The following is a 26,843-nucleotide window of genomic DNA, read 5'->3' on the forward strand; positions in this document are numbered from 1 at the left end:
TTACTGGATCTAGGCAATGATCACTAGGGGTTGATAACATCACCAAAAAGGAGACAATCAGACATTACGCACTTTCCAGGAAAAAGACACAGCACCACCTATGGTGTTGTCTTGCCAAAAAAAATAATAATTGAGGCTAAATCTGATCAAGCCTCCTGATCTGACTACACATTTACAGGAAATATGAGACACAGAGAAACGTGTTAAATGGTACCACAGGGATGCAGCAAGCAAGATACAGACTGTAGGAAATGTTTCCTATCAAATGATTCAAGTGACTTCAACAAAAAAAACTGCAAAGAGAGAAGAAAAAAAGAGATGGAAGAAGGATAGATAGTTTAAAAGAAATGAGACCAAACAATCATGATGCATAGACATTATCCTGATGTGGAATGAAATAAAGAAAATATAAAAGCAATATGTAAAAATTCAAACACTGGTTATTTGATTATAGTAAGGAATTATCATTAATTTTTTAGGTTGGAAGTGGCGGGATTTTTTAAGATATTAGTAGAGTCTGGAATTTGCCCCAAAATAATAAAAGTATGGGGACTGAGTGGGGATATACGTGAAATAAGACTGGCCACCTACTGGTTATTGTTGAAGCTGGGTTATGGGTTTATTTGGCTCATTAAGCTAGGGTCTGTGTTTTTGTGTACGTTTTAAAATTTTATCATAAAAAGTGGAAAATAAAAGCAATCCATTTGAGAAAAGACCGATACATCTGAAATAATTACCAAATTGTGACAAATAGTTAAATGGTAGGACACACAGATAGGTTTAAATACAAAGCAAAATCTTTTTTTTTTTTTTTTTTTTTTTGAGACGGAGTCTCGCTCTGTCGCCTAGGCTGGAGTGCAGTGGCGCGATCTCAGCTCACTGCGAGCTCCGCCTCCTGGGTTCATGCCATTCTCCTGCCTCAGCCTCTCCAAGTAGCTGGGACTACAGGCACCCTCCACCAAGCCCGGGTAATTTTTTTTTTTTTTTGTATTTTTAGTAGAGATGGGGTTTCACCTTGGTCTCGATCTCCTGACCTTGTGATCTGCCCACCTCAGCCTCCCAAAGTGCTGGGATTAGAAGCGTGAGCCACCGTGCCTGGCCAGCAAAATCTTATCCCCAAAATTATCTTTCGGAAAAGGAGTAACTGGACTTAAATTCTAGTCCTTATAAGTCTTTCACATTATGGGCTCTGTCTCAATGACTTCATTTTGAACAACAAATTATTGATGGAGAATAACATATTAACCTGAAACCACTTCAGTCAATACTAGCTTGACATGTTTATAGATATCAAGTGATAAAGTTGTTTCAAAAAGGAATGCAGAGGTTTAACAAAGATATGGTAATTATTCCAAAGGTTATAGCCTCTCAGTTAAAGATGCTGGCTGCATTATAAAGAAGATAGTTTAAAGCAAGATTTTTTAAAAAGGCAATTCAGTAATTATATTGAGGAAATCATGAATATAAGCAAATAGTCCTAATATGTGAATAGCTACTTGTAGTTTGGGATACATTTTCTAGCAATAGCTCAATACAGGATTTCGAAAAGGAAATCTTACTTATCTGGAAGTAAAGAACTTAGCTGGAAGTGAAGATGATACCATCTGAACACTGCATTTGATGACTCAAAATGTGGCCTTAGTGATGACTAAGAAATTAAGTTGCAACTAGGAGTTTTATTTAAACTGTCTCACGGAATGTGATATAAGAACAAAAAGCAGTATTTCTAAATCAAGACATGATTTTTTATCAATTGCTATTTTAAAAACGTTTGTGCATTTAAATTAATACATTCGAGTTAATTTAAATTGAAATAGACATTTGCCTATTTTGTCAACATGACTAAGAGTTTATAACGTTAAATTGGCCAAATCTCTTTTTCTTTTGGTGGAGGTGATTTCTCATAGAGAAATGGACGATTGCTTCTCACCTGTGTTTGCCTGTATTCTGGCAGGTATAATAAATTAAAAGCGCTGTAAGATGTTAGAAAATAGAGGGATCCATGTAGGCGGCTGTAGTTAGGGAAGGCCTTATGAAAGAAGATGGGATTAAAATGGGTAGAGTTTGTGTTAGTAAGGTAGAAAGCTTTCCAAATGTGAAAAAGAAATGAATAAAGACACATTAACAAAAGAAAGCTTGACTTGGGTCTCTCCCCCAAATAATAGTTGGAGAAGAACCAGCTAGATTAGCAAGAAGGCCCAACCAGAGGAAAATTAGACATAGTCTATACACGTGGGGTGAGGCCAGGTTGTGGAAGACTTTGAGAGAATGACCCTCTCTGATTATAGCCAGGGTTGCATTATGACTTTCACATGCCCTAAGCATTTTTACCTTCATGGGTCAGTTTCTTCCTTCCAAAAAAATTTAAAATTACACTTTATGACTATACCAGTATAAAATGAATATAATCCAGCTGGGCGCAGTGGCTCAGGCATGCAATCCCAGCACTTTGGGAGGCCGAGGCAGGCCGATCACAAGGTCAGGAGATGGAGACCATCCTGTCTAACATGGTGAAACCCCGTCTCTACTAAAAATACAAAAAATTAGCCGGGCGTGGTGGTGGGCGCCTGTAGTCCCAGCTACTTGGGAGGCTGAGGAAGGAGAATGGCATGAACACAGGAGGTGAAGCTTGCAGTGAGCTGAGATGGCGCCACTGCACTCCAACCTGGGGGACAGAGCGAGACTCCGTCTCAAAAAAAAAAAAAAAAAATATATATATATATATATAAAATCCAGGTGGCTTCTATTATAATATTCATATTATTATATTTATTTTTTCTTCCAATTTTAAAAGAAATTAAAATTAAAATGTTTTTATTGGTTTCTAAAGCTATCATGAGTTTTAGGCGCTGCGCCTGATGTGCCTAGTGATAACTCAGCTCTAATCAGGGTTTGATAATTTGTGTCTTATATATGTTACTTTATGGTTATGGAGTCACTATGACCATTTTATATATGTGGACAAAACCATTTTTTTTTTGTATATGGAGAGATAGATCTCATCTGGATCACAAAATGCTTTTCTGTGGGCAAAGGTGGGCCAGGAAGAATGAGATCATTTGCTGGTCTGCCATTTGGCCTTGACCATAAATACCCTCCAACTGCAAAGCAGAACTTACTGGGAGAACGTAGGGTGTCTAGAGGACTTATATCTGGGTCTCATTGTTGTGGGTACAGCTTCCAGGGTGCTAGAAATAAAATGATGCCAATCATAATGGAAGCTGGATTTAAAAAGGAAAAGTCAGACCACGTCCTAAGAAAATGATAGCCCCCAGCGGTGCTGACGTCGGCGGTCCGGCCAGGTGACTTCATCGCCCCAACGGCAGCCGGCCCAGGGGGCGGGGAGAGGCGGGGGCGACCCCCGCTCAGGCAAAGGTTTGGGGAGCCGGGGCACGGCCGTGCAGCTCTCGCCGGAGCCGAGCCCAGCCGAGTGTCCGCCGCTGCCCGTGCGCCTCCGCGCCTCCGCGCCTCCGCGCCTCCGCGCCTCCGCGCCTCCGCGCCTCCGCGCCTCCGCGCCTCCGCGCCTCCGCGCCTCCGCGCCTCCGCGCCTCCGCGCCTCCACGCCATGGCCGGCCTCAACTACCTGGAGGCGGTGAAACGCCAGATCCAGGCCCTGCAGCAGCAGGCGGACGAGGCAGAAGACCGCGCGCAGGGCCTGCAGCGGGAGCTGGACGGCGAGCGTGAGCGGCACGAGAAAGCTGAAGGTGATGTGGCCGCCCTCAACCGACGCATCCAGCTCGTTGAGAAGAAGTTGGACAGGGCTCAGGAACGACTGGCCACGGCCCTGCAGAAGCTGGAGGAGGCAGAAAAAGCTGCAGATGAGAGTGAGAGAGGAATGAAGGTGATAGAAAACCGGGCCATGAAGGATGAGGAGAAGATGGAAATTCAGGAGATGCAGCTCAAAGAGGCCAAGCACATTGCGCAAGAGGCTGACTGCAAATACGAGGAGGTAGCTCGTAAGCTGGTCATCCTGGAGGGTGAGCTGCAGAGGGCAGAGGAGCGTGTGGAGGTGTCTGAACTAAAATGTGGTGACCTTGAAGAAGAACTCAAGAATGTTACTAACAATCTGAAATCTCTGGAGGCTGCATCTGAAAAGTATTCTGAAAAGGAGGACAAATGTGAAGAAGAAATTAAACTTCTGTGTGACAAACTGAAAGAGGCTGAGACCCGTGCTGAATTTGCGGAGAGAACGGTTGCAAAACTGGAAAAGACAATTGATGACCTGGAAGAGAAACTTGCCCAGGCCAAAGAAGAGAACGTGGGCTTACATCAGACACTGGATCAGACACTAAACAAACTTAACTGTATATAAGCAAAACAGAAGAGTCTTGTTCCAACAGAAACTCCGGAGCTCCGTGGGTCTTTCTCTTCTCTTGTAAGAAGTTCCTTTTGTTATTGCCATCTTCGCTTTGCTGGAAATGTCAAGCAAATTATGAATACATGACCAAATATTTTGTATTGGAGAAGCTTTGAGCACGAGTTAAATCTCATGCCTTCCCTTTTTTTGTCAAATGGCACCAACTTTTTCAGCTCTCTTATTTTTTCCTTAAGTTGCATTTATTCCTAAGGTAGGCAGGGTATTTCCTAGTAAGCATAGTTTCATAAGACAGAGGCCATTTGGTTCCTGGGAGAATAGGCAGCCCCACACTTTGAAGAACACAGACCCCAGTATCTAGTCGTGGATATAATTAAAACGCTGAAGACCATAACCTTTTGGGTCAACTGTTGGTCAAACTATAGGAGAGACCAGGGACCATCACATGGGTAGAGATTTTCCATCCAGAGCCAATAAAAGGGCTGGTGGGGGCCGGGGGTGGCTATTGTGGGAAATCATAACCCACAGATAGATTAACCTAAGAATCCTGGCCCTTCTCCACTCTCCACCATGCAGGACAAACATCCTCTCAAGCAGTCAACGTAGAATGCTTGGGAAATAGTCATAATTACCCACATATAGTAATTAATAGATGGTAATTAATAGATCCTTGATGTGATGTTCTTTTGCATATTTCCTTCATTCTAAAGTTGTTCTCTGGCCGGGCACAGTGGCTTTCTCCTGTAATCCCAACACTTTGGGAGGCCAGGACAGATCACTTGAGGTCAGGAGTTCCAGACCAGCCCAGCCAACAGGACAGATCGCTTGAGGTCAGGAGTTCGAGACCAGCCCAGCCAACATGGCGAAACCATGCCTCTACTAAAAATACAAAAATTATGGTGACGCCTGCCTGTAGTCCCAGCTACTCGGGAGGCTGAGGCAGGAAGATCGCATGAACCCAGGAAGTGGAGATTGCAGTGAGCCGAGATCGCACCACTGCACTCCAGCCTGGTCGACAGAGTGAGGCTCAATCTCAAGGAAAATTAAAATGAAGTTGTTCTCTGAAGAGCAAATGTCTCATTCCAGTAATGACCCACTCAGCAGGAATATGGTGGAGTTCAGTCCAATTCAGATCAGCCATATCCAGAAGACTACAAGTCATTACTAAGTTGAGCAAAAGAGTTTTTATCTATTAGCAGAAAGGGCCTCTCTGGCAGCAGAGATTAAAAATTGGCCCGACTTCATTTCCATACTTCAGGGAATAGCAAATTGAAGATTTACTTATCTAGGACTTGAATTCCTTCTTTGGGACCAAGTTAATAAAAGACCAAGAAACTCCTGATTAAACTGGATAATGAAGGATTCCGTAGACAGGGCTGCACGTGTCAGCTTTGTTTGACTTCTCTTTTCTCAGTTAACATCTCAGAGCTGGAACATTCCACATTCCCCAGCAGTGTGTGGGGGCCGACTAAAGTTTACAATTCCGACTAAAAATCACCCTGCTTCTGGCTTATCTGAATCCCTTACCCACCCCACCTCACCACCCCACTCCTATTTATTCAGCACCACACTACCCAGGAAATACACTAGCAAATTGTGCAATGGAATAAAATCCACACTTTACTTTAGATTCTTGCAACTGTATCATATGTAATAGTATCACTTTTTCTACATTTTGGTCAAATAAATTTTTACATAAACTACAAAAAAAAAAAAAAGAAGATGATACTAGGCTTTGGGGCTGGAGTGTATTGCCTTCAGATCAGATACTTGGCTCTGATTCCCATAATGTCTTTAAGAATTTCTATCACTACTCTCTCTTTTTCTCCTCCTTTCTGGGCTAAGTATAACCAAGAAAAGGGGCTTTTGACCATTTCCAGATGAGGGTTTTAAAGTGGCAGCAGAGAGAGAATCCCTTGGGACTGGTATCATATTGGCAGCACAGATCATGACTAAAAAAAGACTGCACAGAGAATGGGGAATTTGGGAGAAGGTTTGCCAGGTTTGCTTTTTTGGTAGACCTTTTCCAGCAGAGTCAACTAGTCAGTGCTTCCCTACTAAACCCTTGGAGTGCCTTGAGCCTGTGTGCCTCTAAGTGGACGTGGATCCCTTCTAAAACAATCAGAAGAGTACTTAGAAAACATTTATCTGTGGCCAGGCATGGTGGCTCACACCTGTGATCCCAGCACTTTGGGAGGCCAAGGCGGGTGGATCACTAGGTCAGGAGATCGAGACCATCCTGGCCAACATGGTGAAACCCTGTCTCTACTAAAATACAAAAAATTATTAAAAATACAAACATTAACTAAAAATTATTAAAAATACAAAAATACTAAAAATACAAAAATTGACTAAAAATTATTAAAAATACAAAAATACTAAAAATACAAAAGTTAACTAAAAATTATTAAAAATACAAAAATACTAAAAATACAAAAGTTAACTAAAAATTATTAAAAATACAAAAATACTAAAAATACAAAAGTTAACTAAAAATTATTAAAAATACAAAAATACTAAAAATACAAAAATTAACTAAAAATTATTAAAAATACAAAAATACGAAAACTACAAAAATTAACTAAAAATTATTAAAAATACAAAAATACTAAAAATACAAAAATTAACTAAAAATTATTAAAAATACAAAAATACTAAAAATACAAAAATTAACTAAAAATTATTAAAAATACAAAAATACTAAAAATACAAAGATTAACTGGGTGGCGCACACCTGTAGTCCCATCTATTTGGGGGGCCGAGGAAGGAGAATCGCTTGAACCCGGGAGGCGGAGGTTGCAGTGAGCCGAGATCGCAGCACTGCACTCCAGCCTAGTGACAGAGACCTCGTCTCAAAAAAAAAAAAAGAAGAAAGAAAACATTTATCTTGTAACCAGTGGGATAGAAGAAGGGCTGGAACTCACCTGAAGGGCCAAAAGGGAGGTTAGAATTGAGAGCAGGGTGGGGAGGAGATTGTTCTTGAAAAACTAGGCTGGGGCCTTGCTACTCAAACTGTCATCCCTGGACCAACAGGATTGGCACCAGAATATATATTTTAGCAAAATCCCCAGGAGATTTGTCAATATAATTAAAATATGAGAAGCACTGGGCTAGGGTGTTAGCTGAGAGGCTGAGGAGGGAAGAGTAGATTGGCAAGGAAGATCACGGTAACAATTAGCAGGCCTTGGTATTCTGACATTTTTGGAGATGGAGATGACACAAAGATGAGTCCAAGAATACAAATTTGGGAGACTTAAAGAATACAAGTAACGTCCAATACTCATTTATCTACAGATAATTGATAGACTAATTAAAAATCATGCCTATTCATTAAGGCCTAGATCCATGGTCAAATGACATGTTTAGTTTTGTTTGCTAAGTTTGCTGTACCCATTAGCATTATATTTATGCATTTAAAAACAACAAAATTGTTTTTTTCTGCCTGAGAAGTTAAACGCAGGCTGTACTTATATTCATTTCTCTCTTCATTATTTAATCAATGTTTCCTTTCTATGCATTTGTTTTGTGACCTTGAACATTACTAATTATTATTATTTTTGAGATAGAGTCTTGTTGCTGAGGCTGGAGTGCAGTGGCTTGCTGCAACCTCCGCCTCCCCGGTTCAAGTGATTTTCCTGCCCCAGCCCCCCGAGTGGCTGGAATTACAGGTGTGTGCCACAATGCCCAGAAAATTTTTGTATTTTTAGTAGAGACGGGGTTTCACCATGTTGGCCAGGCTGGTCTTGAACTCCTGACATCAAGTGATCTGCCCGCCTTGGCCTCCCAAAATGCTGGGATTACAGGCATGAGCCACTGCATCCGGCCAAACATTGCTAATGATTAGTGCCATAGCACACAAGGTGCCAGCTTTCTCAGTGTTGTGTAACCTATTCAGTTAAAATTAGACAGCGTGAGGGTTACACATGGGCTCTAAGTTTTTTACGTAATTCAGGGAACTAGTGAAAATGGTCTGGCACCTTGAGGTTATAAAAGGGATAGAACAACCTCCATGGGTGTCCTATTTATCATGCAGGAGTACTAACTCAAGTGATGCTGTGTTCTTTTGTCAATTGAAAGAATTAAGAAAGAAGAAGAAAGGCATTCCATCTATAAGTGGAAACACTACTCTCACGGCATTCATGTACCAGCTATTGTCTAAGGTCTGACAGTTTCATTGACTTATCCAGATGTTTTGTCTACATGATACCAGCCTCAGAGATATTTGCCAACATTAGTATAATTGAATACTTCATTCGGTTTTTCATCTTCTCATTTTCTTTCACCATGTTGACACCGTACTACTTCTTGTCCTCTCTCTCCCAGCTACAGGGGGATAAAGCACCAATGAACACACAATCCAGCCTCTTAACCTCTCTCCAGCACCTAGCTACTTCAAGTTAGAACTTCAAATTTGAACCAAGGAAAACAATGTTCTGTGAATCTTTTTCTCCCTGGAAAAATAGGAGAGAATGAAGTTCTTTTCTGTCTATAGTTCGCGACAGCTAGGGGATGATGAAAGTTGCATGCATTGTTTTTCATAATGTGTGATTTATTCCTTAAGAAAAAGTCACTCAGATGATTCTTGGTGCTCAAGATGTTGAAATGTTCTGACTCTTCTCTAATACAACAATAGTAAAGTGAATTCAACAGCCTACTGCTCACTTTAAAACACCGGGGTACCTCTGTGCTTCCCAGATATTATCGTTTCCCATGGCAGGTTCTAAACTGGTAGTCTGAAGCCTAGCTCTGGTCTGCAGACATGTTTTATTTGAACTCCACAGTATTTTTACAAACTTTGAGCCAAAATGTAAAAATAGGGAGATTTCGCACCAAAAAAATCAGAGTTACTTCACTTTAATGAGAATATGTGACAAGACTAGACTCTCGTGTGGCATGGATCCTTCTTCGTATGACAGTGAGCAGCTGGAACTGGCTAGTGACTACCCTAGGATGCCACAGTTTCCACCGTTCCCTACCATTGCCCTGACTTTGGGGCTGAGTTTTCATTTACTGATCTTGGGGCCAGTTTTCATTTACTGATCTTTGTACTTGCTATGTTATTTACCTCAAAGTAAAGAAATATTTATCTGGGCCCATGTCTTTATCACGGGAAAGATATCAGGCCAGGCACGATGACTCATGCCTGTAATCCCAGTGTGGAGACCCAGGCAGGCAGATCACTTGAGGTCAGGAGTTCGAGACCAGCCTAGGCAACATGGCGAACCCCTGTCTCTACTAAAAATATAAAAATTAGCCAGGAGTGGTGGTGCATGCTTGCAATCTCAGCTATTCAGGAGGCTGAGGCAGGGAAATCACTTGAACTCAGGAGGCGGAGGTTGCAGTGAGCCGCAATCGTGCCACTGCACTCCAGCCTGAGCAACAGAGTGAGACTTTGTCTCAAAAAAAAAAAAAAAAAACAAGCAAAAAGAGTAAGACAGCAAAAGATAAACTGAAAATTATATTTCAAGTAAAACAGGAGTGCACAAATTTCTTCACGGACTTGAGGAATATTCCTGCACATTCAACATGTAAACTTTATATGTTTGTCAAAAGATTGTATGTGTTGAAAGAGAATTCAAGAACCTGGTTACTGCCTAGACCCTGAAGTCAATTGAGTAAGTGACCCTTCTTCACTTCCCAGAATTGGAACAGAGTGCCTAAATTGTGAAATAGAATGAAGATAAGTTTGCAAAACCACATGACATAGTGCATGAGATATCTGAACAGAAATGCACCTGGAACTGGAGAACCCAGAGTTGCTGTTTAGTGGGTTCATAGAGGAAGTGCCCTACAGTCTTCCTGTCTCTGCCTTTCTGAGTGAGAACCTACTCTAGCACAGACCTCAACCAGGAAATAAACTCATATCATAGGCAGCAGCATAAAACATCTCTCTAATTCTCCCGCAGACCCATAATACAGTATCCTGAGAGAGGGTGCCCACTTCTACCTAGCTTAGAGAGCAGAGCCACAGCATTTTGCAAACAGACAGAAGACAAATCTACTTGGAATGATGAGTACAACAGCAGCCCACATCTGTACAGCACATCTGCAGGTTTTCACCTGTAAAGGAAACAAGAGACAAAGATCATGAAATTTGGGCTAGGCGCAGTGGCTCACACCTGATATCCTAGCACTTTGGGAGGCCAAGTGGGTAGATCGCTTAAGGCCAAAGTTTCGAGACCAGCCTGGGCAACATAGGTAGAGCCTGTCTCCACAAATAATAAAAAAATTTAGCCAAGTTTGGTGGTGCATGCCTGTGGTCCCAGCTACTCCAGAGGCTGAGGCAGGAGGATCGCTTGAGCCCGGGGGTTCAAGGCTGCAGTAAGCCATGATTGTACCCATTGCACTCAGCCATGATTGTACCCACTGCACTCCAGCCTGGACCACAAAGTGAGACCCTGTCTCAAAAAATAAAATAAAATAAAAATAAAATCAGACCTTTAAGTAAGTGCATAAGTAGACCTGAAAGTTGGGACATCACGGAGTAGGCAGACAGAGGACAATTAGTAGAAACTTGAAGAAGAAATATTTAGATTATGGCAGAACAGAGATGACTCTTTTGGCTAAGAACCTTTGTCTGTTCTCCAACCCTCAACAATAGTTCTTTAGCAGAAGGAATCAGAAATTGCTATAGATTGTTTATGATAGAGTGCCTGGTGAGCAGAGACTACAGTCTTCTTTCCCCTTGTTTTGGGAGGTGGAAAGGAAGGCAGAGGAAACGGCCAACATTCTTTATGTTCAGAGAAGAGTTTCTCTTCAGGTCTTCTTCGGGTCAAAAGGAGAGAGTTGTTCATTTCTCTGGCTCCTCACCACTTACAGAGCTGTCCTCTGAGGGAAGGGTAGGGTGAAGGAGACTTCTTGGAAGAGAAGGACTAAAAATCCTCAGCTTCTACTTTTTTTTTTTTTTTTTTTTTTGAGCCTGAGTATCTCTGTGTCACCCAGCCTGGAGTGCAGTGGCATGATCGTGGTTCACTGCAGCCTTGAAATCCTGGGCTCAAGCAATCTTACTGCCTCAGCTTCCCTTGTGAGGGAGTGCAAGTAGATGGGATTAAGTGTGCAAGTAGCTGGGACTACAGGCACATACCACCACACCTGATTAATTTTTTTTTTTTTTTGTAAGATGAAGTCTCACTCTGTCACCAAGCTGGGAGTACAGTGGTGTGATCTCGGCTCACTGCAACCTCTGCCTCCCAGGTTTATGCAATTCTCCTGCCTCAGCCTCCTGAGTAGTTGGGAATACAGGTGTGCACTGACACGCCCAACTAATTTTTGTATTTTTAGTAGAGATGGGGTTTCACCATGTTGCCCAGGCTGGTCTTGAACTCCTGACCTCATGACTAATTTTTAAATTTTTTGCAGAGATGGCAGTCTTACTATGTTGCTCAGGCTGGTCTCCAACTGCTGGGCTCAAGCAATCCTCCTGCCTCGGCTTCCCAAAGCACTGGGCTTATAGGCATGAGCCACTGCATCTGGACCCCAGCTCTTACTCTTTTGAGGTTCAGCACTTGGAGAATCACTCTTAGATTGAGGTAGGACCACTAATAGCTATTATCAGGAAAGAATATCAAAGAGGAACTCACCATGAGGGAAAGGTAGGTCAAGGCTGGTAACCCAAGTTCAATGCAGAGAGGTGGAAGAGGGTGTGGGGGAGGGTTGGTATTGGTACAACATACAGCTGAGGACAAATACTGTTTGGTAGTGCTATACCTTGGTGACTATATGAAGCACATGAAGGTTAATGAAAATAATTATAACCCTGGATCAATCCCAAGTTGGGGTGCTATTAACCAAGGCATGATTCAACCAGTAAGTGTCTCAGTTTAGCAGATAACTGTCCCCCAGCCTGTGTGGGATCAGTCTTCAAGAGTCACACCCACAGCCAAAGCAACAGTGGGATTGGCCTGATGTGTGACTTTCAGTTTTCTCTCTCCCCTTGCTTTGATTAAGGCCCTCATGTCCTTAGACTATTTGCAGAGTGATGAGTGGTCTTTGGGAAATACTGTGCTTCTTAATAATAAGAGAAGGCCTGATTCCACTTGAGCTTATCAAGTGGGCTGTAAGAATTTCAAGGCCTAGGTTAAAGGTAAAGAATAAATGTATACGGTTATCACATAGATTAGATTAAATCTTTTTTTTTTTTTTTTAACAAAACTCCTGGCTGAGTTAAGTAAGTGACTTTTGAGTTAAGAAAAAGAGATACCTGGATAAGGAAGACTCTACATGAGTGTTTCAGCTAAGACTCCGGGGCTTGGTGTGGATGAATCTGTTCATTAGCCCCGCCTTACTAAATACTGCCTTAATAGGGCTTATTTCTATCTGAATATATAGCATGATTCACTTGCTCTTGTTTATGAGGTAGGAGTAGGGAGGAGGCTGAAGGAGAGTGGCAATGGGAAAAATATATGCTTACCTTTCAAAGGGAGGTGGCCACTTGGCTGCCAGAAGGTTGGGGAAATGACCTCTGTCAGGGCAATATCCCTACATCAGATCCATTGCCTGCCCTTAACCAAGGAAACCAAGGAAAGCCCTGAGCAGGGCTGGAGGAGGAGAGTGTGCCAGCCTCATGGGCTATAGTAGTCCTGGTGACGGGCTGAGACATACAGAAGCCAACACAGAAGTGAGGACTGACTCCTCTTAACCCTCCACTTCAAACTCCATGGGAGCACTAAGCTTGGGGAACACACCCACCATTCAGGTGAACCTCGGGAGGTTTCAGCATGTTCCAAGGTACAACAGTCAAGTTAGCACATAACAGCATGTCTTGAAACGGCAGGTAATAAGCATTAATCTCCCTAATAAATTCATTAGTCAGCTGTATAGTCTTGAAAGTGGTTTGTACACTCAGATCATAAATTAAACCCTGGTTAGATATTAACCACCTCTGACTTTGCTCAGCAAATGTCCCAGTAGCCCTAATGGGATCAAAAGATTCCATTAAGGTTTCCTGCTTTTCTTTTGCCTAATTACACTGATACAAAGCTTCACAGAAAATTTTTAGGGTATAGTTTAAAAAAAAAAAAAGGCAATGCCTAATCTAACTTTCATGGGCTTATTTACTAAAAAACAAGACTGACTATGCACACAGTCATTCAGGATTCTGGATTTCTGGAAACAGATACTTCTCAGGGCATCTTTGTAGGGAGATTAGATGAGATTTCTATCACTCACATGGCTCTTCTTCCAGGGTGGGCTCCCTTGAAGCCTATGTCCGTAAGACCAGCCCTCTGTCCAGTTGTCTTTCTCTCTGGCTGTTTTGACACACATTTCTTGACGCAATATTTCCCTTTTTGGGTATTTTTAAGCTTAATCATACATTATCTATCCAAATCCAATGTTTTGCATTCCTTGTATAGAGAGGTCTGTGAACTAGCAAAGCTTAGAGAGATACCAGGAACTCCTGGCAAAAGTATTTTTCAATACCCTGCCAATCACCTCTCTCTCAATCCCTAGTTTTATTTTTCCTTCCCCTCTGCCCTGTGCTGCCCGCTCTGCAGAGAAAATCCTTCTTTCTGTCTTCCACTCTCCTGCCTCTTTGCTGTGAAAACTGCATGCATGTTCAGAATACCCACCTTTCTGTTTCTCCCTCATCTAACCCCCTAGTCCCCATCCCTTCAAACTGACATTTCCCCCAACCTCTCCAGATGGTCCCCTGTGCTTTATCATCCCATCTCTACCTCTCTCACCATTCAGCCCTTGGAGGCAAAGGACCTCTGCATAACAGAAGTTGGTTTTGAAATATTTCAGAATTTGACTCTTCCAGACAGCTGTCTTTGTGGCAGGCATGATCCTAGGTCTCTGGGGACACAAAGGGAACAAAACAGAAAATATCCTTAGCTCCTAGAGCTGACTAACATCCTGCTCTCAGCTCAAGGGGGTAAATACCTGTGGCATTTCTACTCACAATCAATTGGTTTGTTTATTGACTGTTGCCAAATTTCGGGGGTTTTTTAAAACTGAACTTCCTTGACAGTAACAAAGCAAGACTTTGTATTTATTAACATACTTAAAAAAATTAAGGTGGAGAAGTTTTTTCAATATGTTTTAACGTATCCGCAATGAGAACACATGCACAAGCAGTCTATTGAGAACTCAGAGGTCAACAAAAGAAGGTTGAACAAATGTTTGGATTGTCAATGTCATCCTGCAGATGGATCTGCTCTCCAGATGAATTTTTAATACAATCTCAGGTCCTTTTCATTGGAAAATTATCTTATTTTACACTGATACATTTATCTATGCCTCTATTTTTTTTTTTATTTTTTTAGGGACGGGGTCTTGCTCTGTCACCAAGTTGAAGTGCAGTGGCATGATCATGCATCCTCGAACTCCTATGCTCAAGCAATCTTCCCACTTCAGCCTCCCAAGTAGCTGGAACTACAGGCACGCACCATCATTCTTGGCTGATGTTAATTTTTGTAGAGACAGGGTCTCACTATTTACCCAGGCTAGTCTCGATCTCCTGGCCTCAAGTGATTCTCCTGCCTTGGCTTCCCAAAGTGCTGAGATTATAGGTATGAGCCACAGTGCCTGGATGACTTTTTATTGTTTTAAAATTTTTTATATACATTTATTTTTCCATATTATGAATGTAAAATATAAGTAAGTTTTTAAGGGCAGAAGACAGAAGAGAGAGTACATGTATTTTCAGTTCTTTGGTCTGCTAATTGTGTGAACTCAGAGGTGACAGGCAAATAGTTAAAAACAGGTGTGGCTAGACCCTGACTATGCAGAACAAGTATGGATTTATAGGCTCATACCAGCTGAATATGAGGCCTGGAATGACATCAGAAAACGGTTTCCTCTCAGCTAAAAGGGGCCTATATTGAATATTCAAAAATTAGTAGTCTGCAGACAAAGATGAGCCTCAAAGTTTTAAGCCCAGTATTATTGATTAGAGTACGCATTCTCTAGTTTTCCATAGGCCTCGCCACTCTCTATTGCACACACCCTATTTTCACAATTGCTTTGCATACATTTATATAACCAGCCATGACACATAGATGTCTTGCCTATGAAGGTATCTGAGTTTTCAGTCCTTGAATTGGAAGCTTTCCTTGGCTCCCCTATCAGAGCTCTGACATTTCTGGTTCTTGTTCTTTCTCAACACCCTCTTCGGGTTGTGCTGTTTCACCAGGACTTAGTAAGTGCCGTGGGAGACAAGGGTCTTAAATGTAGTGTATTTAATTTAGATGTCTCTTAAGCTTCATCCTCTATTTGCTCAATGATTTGGATTCTGGTTTCTGCTCAATTTTATCAGTGGGGGAGATGGGTTTGGTGGGGATGAGGGGAGAATCAGTTATGAATTTTTAAACAGATTTGAAATGAGATATTTAGATAGAAATGAAAATATGGGCACAGAAATGTCTCCCCTCTCCTTATCCATCTAGAGAAAGGCAACCTTGTAATCATTTAGACCCAGTTGTCTCCAGATGGTTGTGTGATGTGTCACTCTAGGACAGAAGGCAGGACTCAATCCAGGACCTTAAAGAATTATTGGTCTGATTTGTCTCACTTCTTTTTTTTTTTTTTGAGACAGAGTCTCACCCTATCCCCCAGGCTGGAGTACACTGGCATGATCTTGGCTCACTGCAACCTCTGCCTCCTGGGTTCAAGCGATTCTCATGCCTCAGTCTCCTGAGTAGTTGGGATTACAGGCGCCTGCTACCACACCCAGCTAATTTCTGTATTTTTAGTAGAGATGGGATTTCGCTATGTTGGCCAGGCTAGTCTCGAACTCCTGACCTCAGGTGATCTGCCCACCTCGGCCTCCCAAAGTGTTGGGATTACAGGCATGAGCCACCATGCCTGGCCAGCTCACTTCTTAGGGTATAGTTTTGGGGGCTAGGGATGAAAAGAGAAGGGGGAAACCAGCTAGTTTCGTATCTTTTTTTTTGAGACAGGGTCTTGCTCTGTCACCCAGGCTTGAGTGCAGTGGCACCATCTGAGCTTGCTGCAACCTCCACCTCCCAGGTTTAAGCTGAGCCACCAAGCCCATCAAATTTTTGTATTTTCAGGAGAGATGGAGTTTCACTGTGTTGATCAGGCTGGTCTCAAACTCCTGGCCTCATGCGATTCGCCTGCCTTGGCCTCCCAAAGTGCTGGGATTATAGGCATGCACCTCCACGCCCAGCCTCTCATTTCATATCATTTAGAACTCTGTTGTTGTGACCTGAGCTATCACATGGGACAGCCCAAGGGCATCCTCAAATTAAAAGAGTGTTTCTCAAAGTGTATTTTCTGCACCACCTGACAATAGCATATTGGTCGGGCATGGTGGCTCATGCCTGATATCTCAGCACTTTGGGAGGCCAAGGCAGGCGGGAAGATCACTTGAAGCCAAGGGTTCAAGCCCAGCTTGGGCAACAATGTGAGGACCTGTCTCTACAAAAAATAATCTTTTAAAAATTTGCTGGGCACAGCAGCACACACCTGTAGTCCCGGTTACTTGGGAGGCGAAGTCAAGAGGATCGTTTGAGTCCAGGACTTCAAGGCTGCAGTGAACTATGATCACCCCATTGCACTCCAGCCTGGGTGACAGAGTGAAACCCTATCTCTAAAAAAAATTAAAAAATAAAATGCAGATTCCTACTGATGTTCTCCCCTTCATCCCTATGACTTACCTCATAGTTTGCCTGCAGCTAGATGGTTTCTGTACATGAATCTCTTCTCTATTTTGCCTGAGGGCTTTCCCTGGCTCCAGAGAAATTTTTAAGTGCCAGGGAATTCATGCCTAGCAAGACAACCATCAACTAATAAAGGAAAGGAGTTGGTGGATAAATACCCCAGCTTCTCTGTCTCCCTCAGTAGAGCAGTTCTAAGGCTTGCTTTTCATAGTTCCTCAGACGATCCCTAGTAAGGTTGAGCCCTAGTTGCCCAAGTCTACAACCTGCTCATCAATGCACATGTTCCCTGCCTCATCTCTCTCTTGTTTGTGTTTCTGGGGCCGTCACTCTAATAAACTGCTTACATCCATGTCTTTGTTTTAGGGTCTCTTTGGAGAGCTCAAATTAAGGAGCCTCATCTCAGACAAGAGGCGGTAGAGTCATGATGGACAAGAGGCTTTGGAGCCAACTGCCTGGGTGTACTCCAGGTTCCACTACTGATTAGCTGATAACTAGCTAACTAGTTGTTAACCATTCAAAGTTTCAGTTTCCTCATCTGTAAAATGGGAATAATAACAGTAGCTACCACATAGGGCTCTTGTGAGGATTAAATGAATTCATACATGTAAAGCGCATATAGTAGTGTCTGGCTCATAGTAAATGTATATAAGAAATGCTATTATTATTGAATAGATCAAGGTCTCTTGGGTGGGGCCCAGAAATATACTTTTCAAATAAGCTCTCCAAGTGATTCTCATGCACAATAAAATTTGAGAACTGCTGAACTAGAGACACACCCCTTGGCATTCCTATTTACAAAGAAAACATTTAAGGAAGCCTATTCTACTTCAGTAAGTAAGCAAACACCTTCTGAATGGAAAGTTTTTGGGGTAAAATAAAAAGCTGTGTCACTGCTCAGAGTGCAGGAGAGAATAATGACAGGTGATTGTACCCTTGAGGCTCACCAGGTTACTGGATTCACCCCCCCAATTTAAACCTTTTCCCCATATTAGGTAAAACAAGTTCTAAAATACATTAGTTCTTTGAAACCAGTGGTATCCCAAAGTATGGTCAGACTGGCAGCATCAGTATCACCTGGGAAATTCTTAGATATGTTATTCTCAGGTTCCATCGCAGGCTTCCCCACTGCAATGGTATTATTTTTCCCTTTCCATAATATATTCATTGAAACTAAGTCACTACTAAATCCAGCCCACACTCAGGAGGAGGAGAATTATGTTTCAATTTCTAGAGGGGGCGGTATCTACATTAATTAGAATTCTTCTCCGCAAAAGATGTGCCCCTCCTCCCCTCATTTATTTATTCATTAGTTTTTATTGATGTGTACTCAGGGATATTTAATTTTTTAGTTTATCATCCTATATTATGACTATTTATTTTCTCGCTCAAATCGTCCTAAGCTTTGGCCATTGGGAACTGTTTCAGGTTGGCTCCTGTGTCCTTTTGACATCCCCAAGCTCATTTTTCCTGTCCCAGCCCCAGAGAGCCATAGAATTGAGGAACCAAGATCTGGACACTAGTTGTGTTTATTGATGCTGGGTGTCATTACTTCTAGGCCCTGTCATCTGACACAGCAAGGAAATATATGTGTGTATTCTAATACATGTATGCGCACATATCTATGTATTTTTCTGAATCTGGCTACCTGCATGCATATGTACGAAAATATATTAAAATACAGATATAAAATAAACATAAGTTTATACTGGTATCTCTTACTGTAATTCAGCAGCATAGGGGACATTCTAGCCTTCTTTTCTTGCACATTTGTAACTCCTTCCTCTAAGTTGTATTTATTTGTTCAACTCTAGTATATATTGCTAACCAGAAGCCCTGAAGAAACAAATTTACCAACTTAGGTAAGGTGTTTATACTGAGTTCTTTTTGTCTTTAGTCTTACAGTCTCCAATAAAAATAGCATTTTTAAAAGTTGCTGAGGTCAGCTCCCCACCCCTTTCTGTGAGGTTATTGTATACATTTGAAATATAGTTAAATGTATTTGTTGCAAACAGAGCTCCATTCTGGGGTGGGATAGATTTTTTATAGTCCATTTGCTCAAGGATTTATTGAATATCAGGACTCCTAGCAACCATAAAATGCTTTATATGTTTTCAGTATACTTTGTATGTATATGTGTAAGGCTGTATATAACATTCTTCAAATAATACATGTTCACTGGAGAAAAATATCCAAAACTACAGGAAAGCAAAAAGAAAATAAGTCACCAGGCAGCCTATTGCCTGGAAATAACCATGATCAAAATTTTATGATATATTCTTCTAAGCTCTTCTAGATGAACAAAGTTGGCATTATAAATTCACATTATTTTGAACCTGCTTTTTACCTTTACTACATCATAAACATAAGATAGTATTTGGATGTAAAAAATGCGAATTTAAAAAATATTTTCTCCTCGTTTTTTCTAGGGATTTCAGATTAGTAATCAGAGATGCTAAGCAAATGCTAATACAGACATACCAATAAACAACTGGGACTCTTCCTGGCAAAGGGAACTGATTAATATAATGGGTGCAAACATTAATTGATGGTGTAAATTAAGAATCAAATCCCTGTTTTAAACATGTTATACACACAGTGCAATCAAGAAAAGCATTTAACCAAATTTGTTCATGAATTCCATTGTGTGCTGTTGAATAGCTAATTTATAATTGCATTTGTCTGTAAAATAATCTATTAATAAAATTGGAGAAAATTGGGCATAGATTCATTAACTCAGTCAGTTCTAGATGCTCACTGAAGAACGTTTTCCCTGCAAATGAGGTGGAGACCTCATTATCATGCTCAGCAGACTGGGAAGCACATATCTGTCCTTTATTCTCCAGTGTTGAGTAATGTTCCAGAAACCCAACTAATTCATTAAAGTTAGCAAAAAACTTGTGTTCATGCTTAATCTTCTTTGGTGTTAATTAGAGTTGTCTGTGGTTTAAAAAATGTTTTATAATTTACTGAAATGAAGAATAAATTGCCTATCAGCTTTGTAAAGGTATTTGTGCTTTCTGCTGGTAGTTCTTGTCCTTTCTGGAGAAAAATGGTTTGAAAAATGTTTTATAAACTGAAACGAAGAATCAATTGCCTATCAGCTTTGTAAAGGTATTTGTGCTTTCTGCTGGTAGTTCTTGTCCTTTGTGGAGAAAAAGCTGGACCCTTGAGTCATCCTTCCTTTTCAGAATTTTTGCTTTCCCACTGCTCTTTGGACTTATTAAAGGTCAGGGTAGAAAATACTCAGAGAAGTAATCCAGAAACTACTGTCAATATTAAACACAGAGAAAGTTAGAAAATCTACAGCTAAATGGGCAGGAATAAAGAGCCTGTAGTGAAGTATTCATTTATTCATTCCTTATGCAATCAATTAACAAATCAACAATCATCGATTAAGCACCAGCTACATGCCAGGCAACATGCTAGGCATTGTGAATATACAAGTTAAAGGTTTGGTCTAGGGTTGACAAGAATGTGGGAAATAAACACTCTAGTATACCATTGTTGGTAAAGCAAATTAATACACCTCGTCATGAAGTGGGGTGGATATATGACAGAATCTATTAGTACTTGAAGTGTATATACTCTATTATTTAACAAGTTCAATTCTGAGAATGTATGTATCCCATGAAAATTCAGTTGATCTCATTATTTGTGAATTTGCCTGTTCACTAAAATTTATTTATAACTCCAAGATCATTACTCAGAGCATTTTCACAGTCATTCGTGAACACGTAGAGCATCAAAAGCTTTGAGGATACATATTCCCAGCTGAAATTGAACAAGGTAATGTGTTGCCTTCTTGCTTCACCTCTTATACTGCAAACAAGTACCCTTTTCATGGTCTATTTAGTGCCACATTTTTCACATTTTTGTGCTTTTTGTTGGTCATTTCACTGTTAAAAATGGTCCTAAAGCATAGTGCTGAAGTGATGTCAACCTACATCACTGTACCTGTGATAAGGTACATCATAGTTCAAGAAGGCTGTGATGTACCTTACAGAGAAGATATTGTTAGATAAACTTCATTCAGGCATGAGTTATAGTGGTGTTAGCCCTGAATTTAGTGTTCATGAATCAACACTATATATTACAGAATATGTCTTTAAACAGGAACACACGTGAGCTGAATGTCTGTGTCCCCCTCAAATTCATATGTTGAAGCCCTAACTCCCAAAGTGATGGTGTTTGGAGATGGGGCTTTTGGGAGGTAATTAGGTCAGATAAGGTCATGAGAGTGGGGCCCTCATGATAGGATTAGTACCTTTGGAAGAAGAGACACCCCAGAGCTTGCTCTCTCTGTCATGTGAGGACACTGCAAGAAGGCAACAAGCCAGGAAGACAACCCTCACCACAACCTGACCCTGCTGGCACCTTCATCTCAGACTTGTAGCTTCCAGAACTGTGAAAAATAAATTCTTGTGCTTAAACCACCCAGCCCATGGGATTTTGTTAAGACAGCCTGAGCAGACATAGGCATTTGGAATTCATCTATGAGGCAAACAGAAAAGGTACTTACCCTTGCAGAGCTTACATTCTAGCAGTACAAGGATTACTGCAGTGGCCACCAATAGGAGACTGATAGCTTGTAGCCCCAGCAATCCGTCTCCTAGGTGCATTTCAAGAGAAATAAAGGTGTATGTCCAAAAAAAAAAAAAAAAAAAGACATATACAAAATAGTTGTTAGTGGCTTTATTCATAAAAAGTGGCTAGTCAACTAAGCACAGTGATTTGTGGACCTGTAATCCCAGCTACTTGGGAGGCTGAGGCAGGCCGATTGCTTAAGCCCATGAGCTCAAGACCAGCCTGGATGATACAGAGAGACTATGTTAAAAAACAAAAAACAAAAAACAAAAAAACAAAAAAAACAAAGCAGCTAGTCAAATTACATGTATATACTAGGGAACAGTCTACAGATGCTGAAAATGTTATGGATGCATATTTATTGACATAGAGCAAATCCAGGACTAATTGTGCTGTCTAAAAGTAATTATTTTTTATTGATGCATAATAATTATACATATTTATGGAGTACATGTGATATTTTGGTACATGTATACAATGTGTAATGATCAAGTCAAGGGCATCAGGATATCCATCACCTCAAACATTTATCATTTCTTTGTGTTAGGAATATTTCAGATCTTCTCTCCTAGCTGTTTTGAAATATACAATAAATTATTGTTAACTATAGTCACCCTCTGTGCTAGCTAACACTAAAGCTTATTCCTTGTATCTAACTGTGTGCTTGTTCTCATTAATAAACCTTTCTCCTCCCTCTCCCTGTGAAACACCCTTCCCAGCCTCGGCTGACTGTCCTTCTACTCTCTACCTCCATGAGACCAACTTTTAAGCTCCCACATATGAATGAGGACGTGTAATATTTATCCTTCTGTGCCTGGCTTATTTCACTTAACATAATGATCTTCAGTTACATCCATGTTGCCGCAAATGACAGAATTTCATGTTTTAATGGCTGAATAGTATTCCATTGTGTATATATACCACATTTTTAAATTCATTCATCTGTTAATGAACACTTAGGTTGATTTTATATCTTGACTATTGTGGGATAGCACTGTAATAAACACGGGGATGCATTATTCCTTTGATATACTGATTTTTCTTTCCTTTGAATAAATACCAAGTAGTAAGATTGCATGGATTACTATCATGTAGTAGTTCTATTTTTAGTTTTTTGAAGAATCTCTATACCGCTTTCTATAATGGTTGTACTAATTTACATTTCCTTCAGCAATGTGTATGAATTCCCTTTTCTATGCATTCTCACCAGCATTTATTTTTTGTCTTGTTGATGGCCATTTTAACTGGGGTAAGATGGCATTTCATTGTGGTTTTGTTTTCCCTGATAATTAGTGATATTCAGTATTACAAAAATATACTTGTTGGCCATTTGTTTATCTTCCTTTGAGAATGTCTGTTCAGATCCTTTTCCCACTTTTTAATGGGATTATTTGTTTTTTGGTTTTTGAGGGGTTTTTGTTGTTGTTGTTGAGTTGAGTTCCTTATATATTCATCTTGTCAGATGAATAGTTTGCAAATTTTTTTCCCATTTTACATCTCTTCACTGTTTTTTCCTTTGCTCTTCAGAGCTTTTTAGTTTTATGTAGAACCATTTGCTTTCTTTTGCTTTTGTTGCCTTTGCTTTTGAAGTCTTAGCCATAAAATCTTTGCCCAGACCAATGTCCTGAAGTATTTTCCCTGTTTTCTTCTAGCAGTTTTATAGTTTTGGGTCTTACATTTAAGTCTTTAATCAATTTTGAGTTGATTTTTGTATATGGTGGGAGATGGGTGTCTAGTTTTATTCTGCATATGAATATCCAGTTTTCCAGCACCATCTATTGAAGAGGGTGCCAGGACTAATTAATTATTGACTGAAAGATAACCAGTTGCAGAACACCATGTACATTAGGCCTCAAGTTTGTGAAAATGTGTAGCTATATTGCACGTATATTTATGTGTGTGTGTGTATATATATATATTTGTATAGAACTATTTGGAAGATGTTAATAAGGTTTTTCTCTTGGTAGTTGGATTTCAGAGAATTTGTACATTTTAAATATTACTATTCTGTGCTTTTTTTTTCAATTATTTTCTTTTTTAACCCTGTATATGAGAATACAAAAATAGTCCCATTTACCACCACAAATCTGTAGTGGCCATGCTTTCAAGGATTTACCAGCCAGTCTTTTCCAAGAATCTCCTGCCTCAGAAATTTCCAGGCTCCCCCGGGGATCACACATCTGTCTTTCAAGGAGTCCTTATTTTACTGCTATGTTGCTTCATATTATAGAGCAAGAAGCCTCACACATGTCCAGGAACCGTCTACAAATGTCACTTCTCACCTGCCCTGTACCCACTCCCTCCCCACAACCCCCAGAAAGTGACACTCTCATTAAGCTGTGTGCACAGGCTGACCTCAGTTTCTTCAATAGCCACCACCCTAGGGAGCAAAACTAGGCATCAGTTACTGCCACTTCCCTGTGCCCCACCCCCATCCTCTACCAAGGGGGCAGCTCAGCTCCCGGGTGTTCTTTAATGTTGGAAAGTAGATATGAGGGAGATTATGTTCCCTGGCCCCCCAGCCAGCAAATCCAAGCTTCAAATGAAACAGCTGTGTTGAGAAAGGGTCGATGCCTTACTCTGCTTTGCAGAAGCAGGTGAAAATGGCCTCTGATACATTGGTGATAATTGAGGGGGTGTGAACAGGGGATTGGTCCCAGAACAGTTTGTGATAATCTTTTTAGCTGTCGTGTTAAAAACTCATTCATTCCTCTGTGTGTGTGTGTGTGTGTGTGTAGGTGTGTTTAGTGCTACTCAACCACTTTTCCAATCATGAATGGGGGATTTTTTTCAAAAGGCAGGGCCATGGCTCACCCTGTAAATTTATTATGAAAACTACCTGGTAAGTAGATAGACAGAAATACTTATATTTATTTGTGTTGTCTTATCCTTAAAATGTCTGCTTAGCTATGTAGTTAAGATAGGCAGGTCAGCCTTTTAGCTAAGATCCATATTCTGAAACATATTTGCACTATTTGTGAAGCAAAGGTAGGGGCTTTGAGGGAGCATGCTGCACCTCCCATTGCCTTGGAGGCATCAAGATTTACAATTGTAAGGCCATTTCACTCTTCTTGTTTGCCTCAGGCAAATGCAGGTGACTGATGGGGCTAAAGAGAAATGCATTTGCCTGAGAGTCTTCACTTTTGAAGCAATCACCCAGGTCCTCGGTCCTAACACCAAATTTCTGGGGATTCTTGAGCACTGGTTCTTAAACTTGGCTCCGTGTTGTAATCACTCAGGGTATTTTTTTGTTTTATTTTGTTTTTAAATATTGAGGACTGTGTTCCTCTTCCAGAAAAAATCTGATAAACTGGTCTGGGGTGCACCCTAGGCACCTGGAGTTTTTAAACTCTCCAGTTGACTACAATAGGCAGCAAAGTTTAAGACTCATTGTCTTGCAGATGGGAGTGATAACATGTGCCTGTAGTCCCAGCTACCTGGGAGGCTGAGGTGGAAGGATCACTTGAGCCCAGGAGTTCAAGGCTATAGTGAGCTGTGATTGCATCACTACACTCCAAGCTGGGGCAAGAGTGAGATCCTGCCTCTGAAAAAAAAATTTGCATCACTCTCTTAGAGGGCGCATTGTGGGAGTGGATTGTATTTGGGGGATACGTTGGTTTCTCAGAGTTGCCTTTGACTCAACCAAATTAGAAATTTATCTGAAAAAATCCCTATTCAGAGAGACTATAGAAATTAAAAGGATAGCTTCTTATAACCGTGTTATTCATAACACAGAGGCAGAGAGACCAACAGAGCATAGGGAATGCCTGCAGCAAAAAAGTGGTAGCTAGGTTGCCCCTCACATCCTACCAGGTAATCTTAGGGGTACACCTGACAGGGAACAACGCCAGTGTCACATTCAGGATGTCCAAGGCAAAAATGTTCCATGGTACTGTGGAGCTCATTGATGACTTGTACAAAATGGCAGTTGGCTCCAATTATGGTAGAAAAAATAATCAGAAAGAATGCCTTCCAAAATAGTTCTCTATGCCTCATGCATTGTTATAAATACAATCTTCTATTTCTCACAACTGATGCTTCTTATTCCAGTGGGGCTGCATTTAGCCTCAAGATGCTGGGTGGAATACAGGCCAAGAAGCACACTGTGTAGAAAAGGAAGATCTTGCTTTCTTTCTTTCTTTTTTTTTTTTTTTTTGAGACGGAGTTTTGCTCTTGTTGCCCAGGCTGGAGTGCAGTGGCACGATCTCGGCTCACCACAACCTCCACCTCCCAGGTTCAAGTGATTCTCCTACCTCATCCTCCCAAGTACCTGGGATTACAGGCATGCGCCACCGCACCGGTCTAATTTTTTATTTTTAGTAGAGATGGGGTTTCTCCATGTTGACCAGGCTGCTCTTGACTCCTGACCTCAGGTGATCCGCCCACCTTGGCCTCTCAAAGTGCTGGGATTACAGGCGTGAGCCACCGCGCCCGGCCCTGGAAGACCTTGCTTTCATCCCATTGGTCAAGAGTCTCCCCACACTACCTCTGCAGCTCTGCCTTCCAGGCAACCAAGGGATTCTAAAGACAGTAGCTCTATTTTCTAATTAGCAGACACCACCTTATATCTGAACTTATATTTGCCCCATGTCAAAGACTCACATACAGATTTCTAATTGCTGTCATCATTCTAAGGCAGGGAGTCATTTTGTTCCCTTTTCCAAAGCAGTTTCCCAAGGGCCAGGAAGGCCAGGCTTTGACTTTCTCCCCAACAGCTGACCCATCCCTCATCAATTCCAGCTGATGCAACAAAATTAGCTTTGCTATAACTTAATCTCATTTCAAGCACCCCGCCCAACACATCCTTAGTAACGTACAACAGTAACATCAGCAATCATGTACAAAGGTTTTCCCAAGCTGGTAGCCTTACGCTAGACACCGTCATAAACACGGAGGCTTCATGTGGGCTGAAATGCAGTTCAAGGGTTATGACCAGGAGAAAAACAAACTTCAAGTCCATCTTCTTTGGAATCAGATGTTACAGTGGAAACAAGGTGCTAGTTAATGGCATTTGGCTCCAAGCAGAAATCCTTGAATATACTCATCCTGGCTACTGGTGCTTTATCTCCTTTTACCTTTTCCTCCCACATTTTCCTTGATGGGACATTAGGAATCGGCAAGTACTTGAAGTTCCCAAGTTTTACCCTTAGAACATCCTCTTAGGCATGGTTCACTTTGCCTGTAAGGCTCTCTCTGGAGATCATTTGTTTTAGGTAGAACTTTTCCTCACAATTCATAGGCAAACTCCACTCGACCCTGTAAGATCGCAGGGGAATCAATTTAGAAGAACAATAAATAATGTTCAAATGTCATGCAATATT

The 26,843-nt window shown here is 41.1% G+C and overlaps 1 protein-coding gene across 1 annotated transcript; it reads left to right on the top strand.

Annotated features, from left to right (window-relative positions):
• The first annotated feature begins 3,559 nt into the window (after window positions 1–3,559).
• On the top strand, window positions 3,560–4,468 carry LOC100989077 (tropomyosin alpha-4 chain-like). Its single transcript, XM_034956009.3, has one exon. It carries the CDS (start codon window positions 3,566–3,568, stop codon window positions 4,310–4,312), a length of 747 nt encoding a protein of 248 aa, XP_034811900.1. The 5' UTR covers window positions 3,560–3,565; the 3' UTR covers window positions 4,313–4,468.
• Window positions 4,469–26,843: the final 22,375 nt, after the last annotated feature.

The sequence above is a fragment of the Pan paniscus genome, chromosome 2, assembly GCF_029289425.2.
Source record: "Pan paniscus chromosome 2, NHGRI_mPanPan1-v2.0_pri, whole genome shotgun sequence".
Classification (NCBI taxonomy): Eukaryota; Metazoa; Chordata; class Mammalia; order Primates; family Hominidae; genus Pan; species Pan paniscus.

Bases quoted from the DNA above. Each gene is read 5' to 3' on its own strand.
- LOC100989077 (XM_034956009.3), top strand. From the start codon at position 3,566: ATGGCCGGCCTCAACTACCTGGAGGCGGTGAAACGCCAGATCCAGGCC.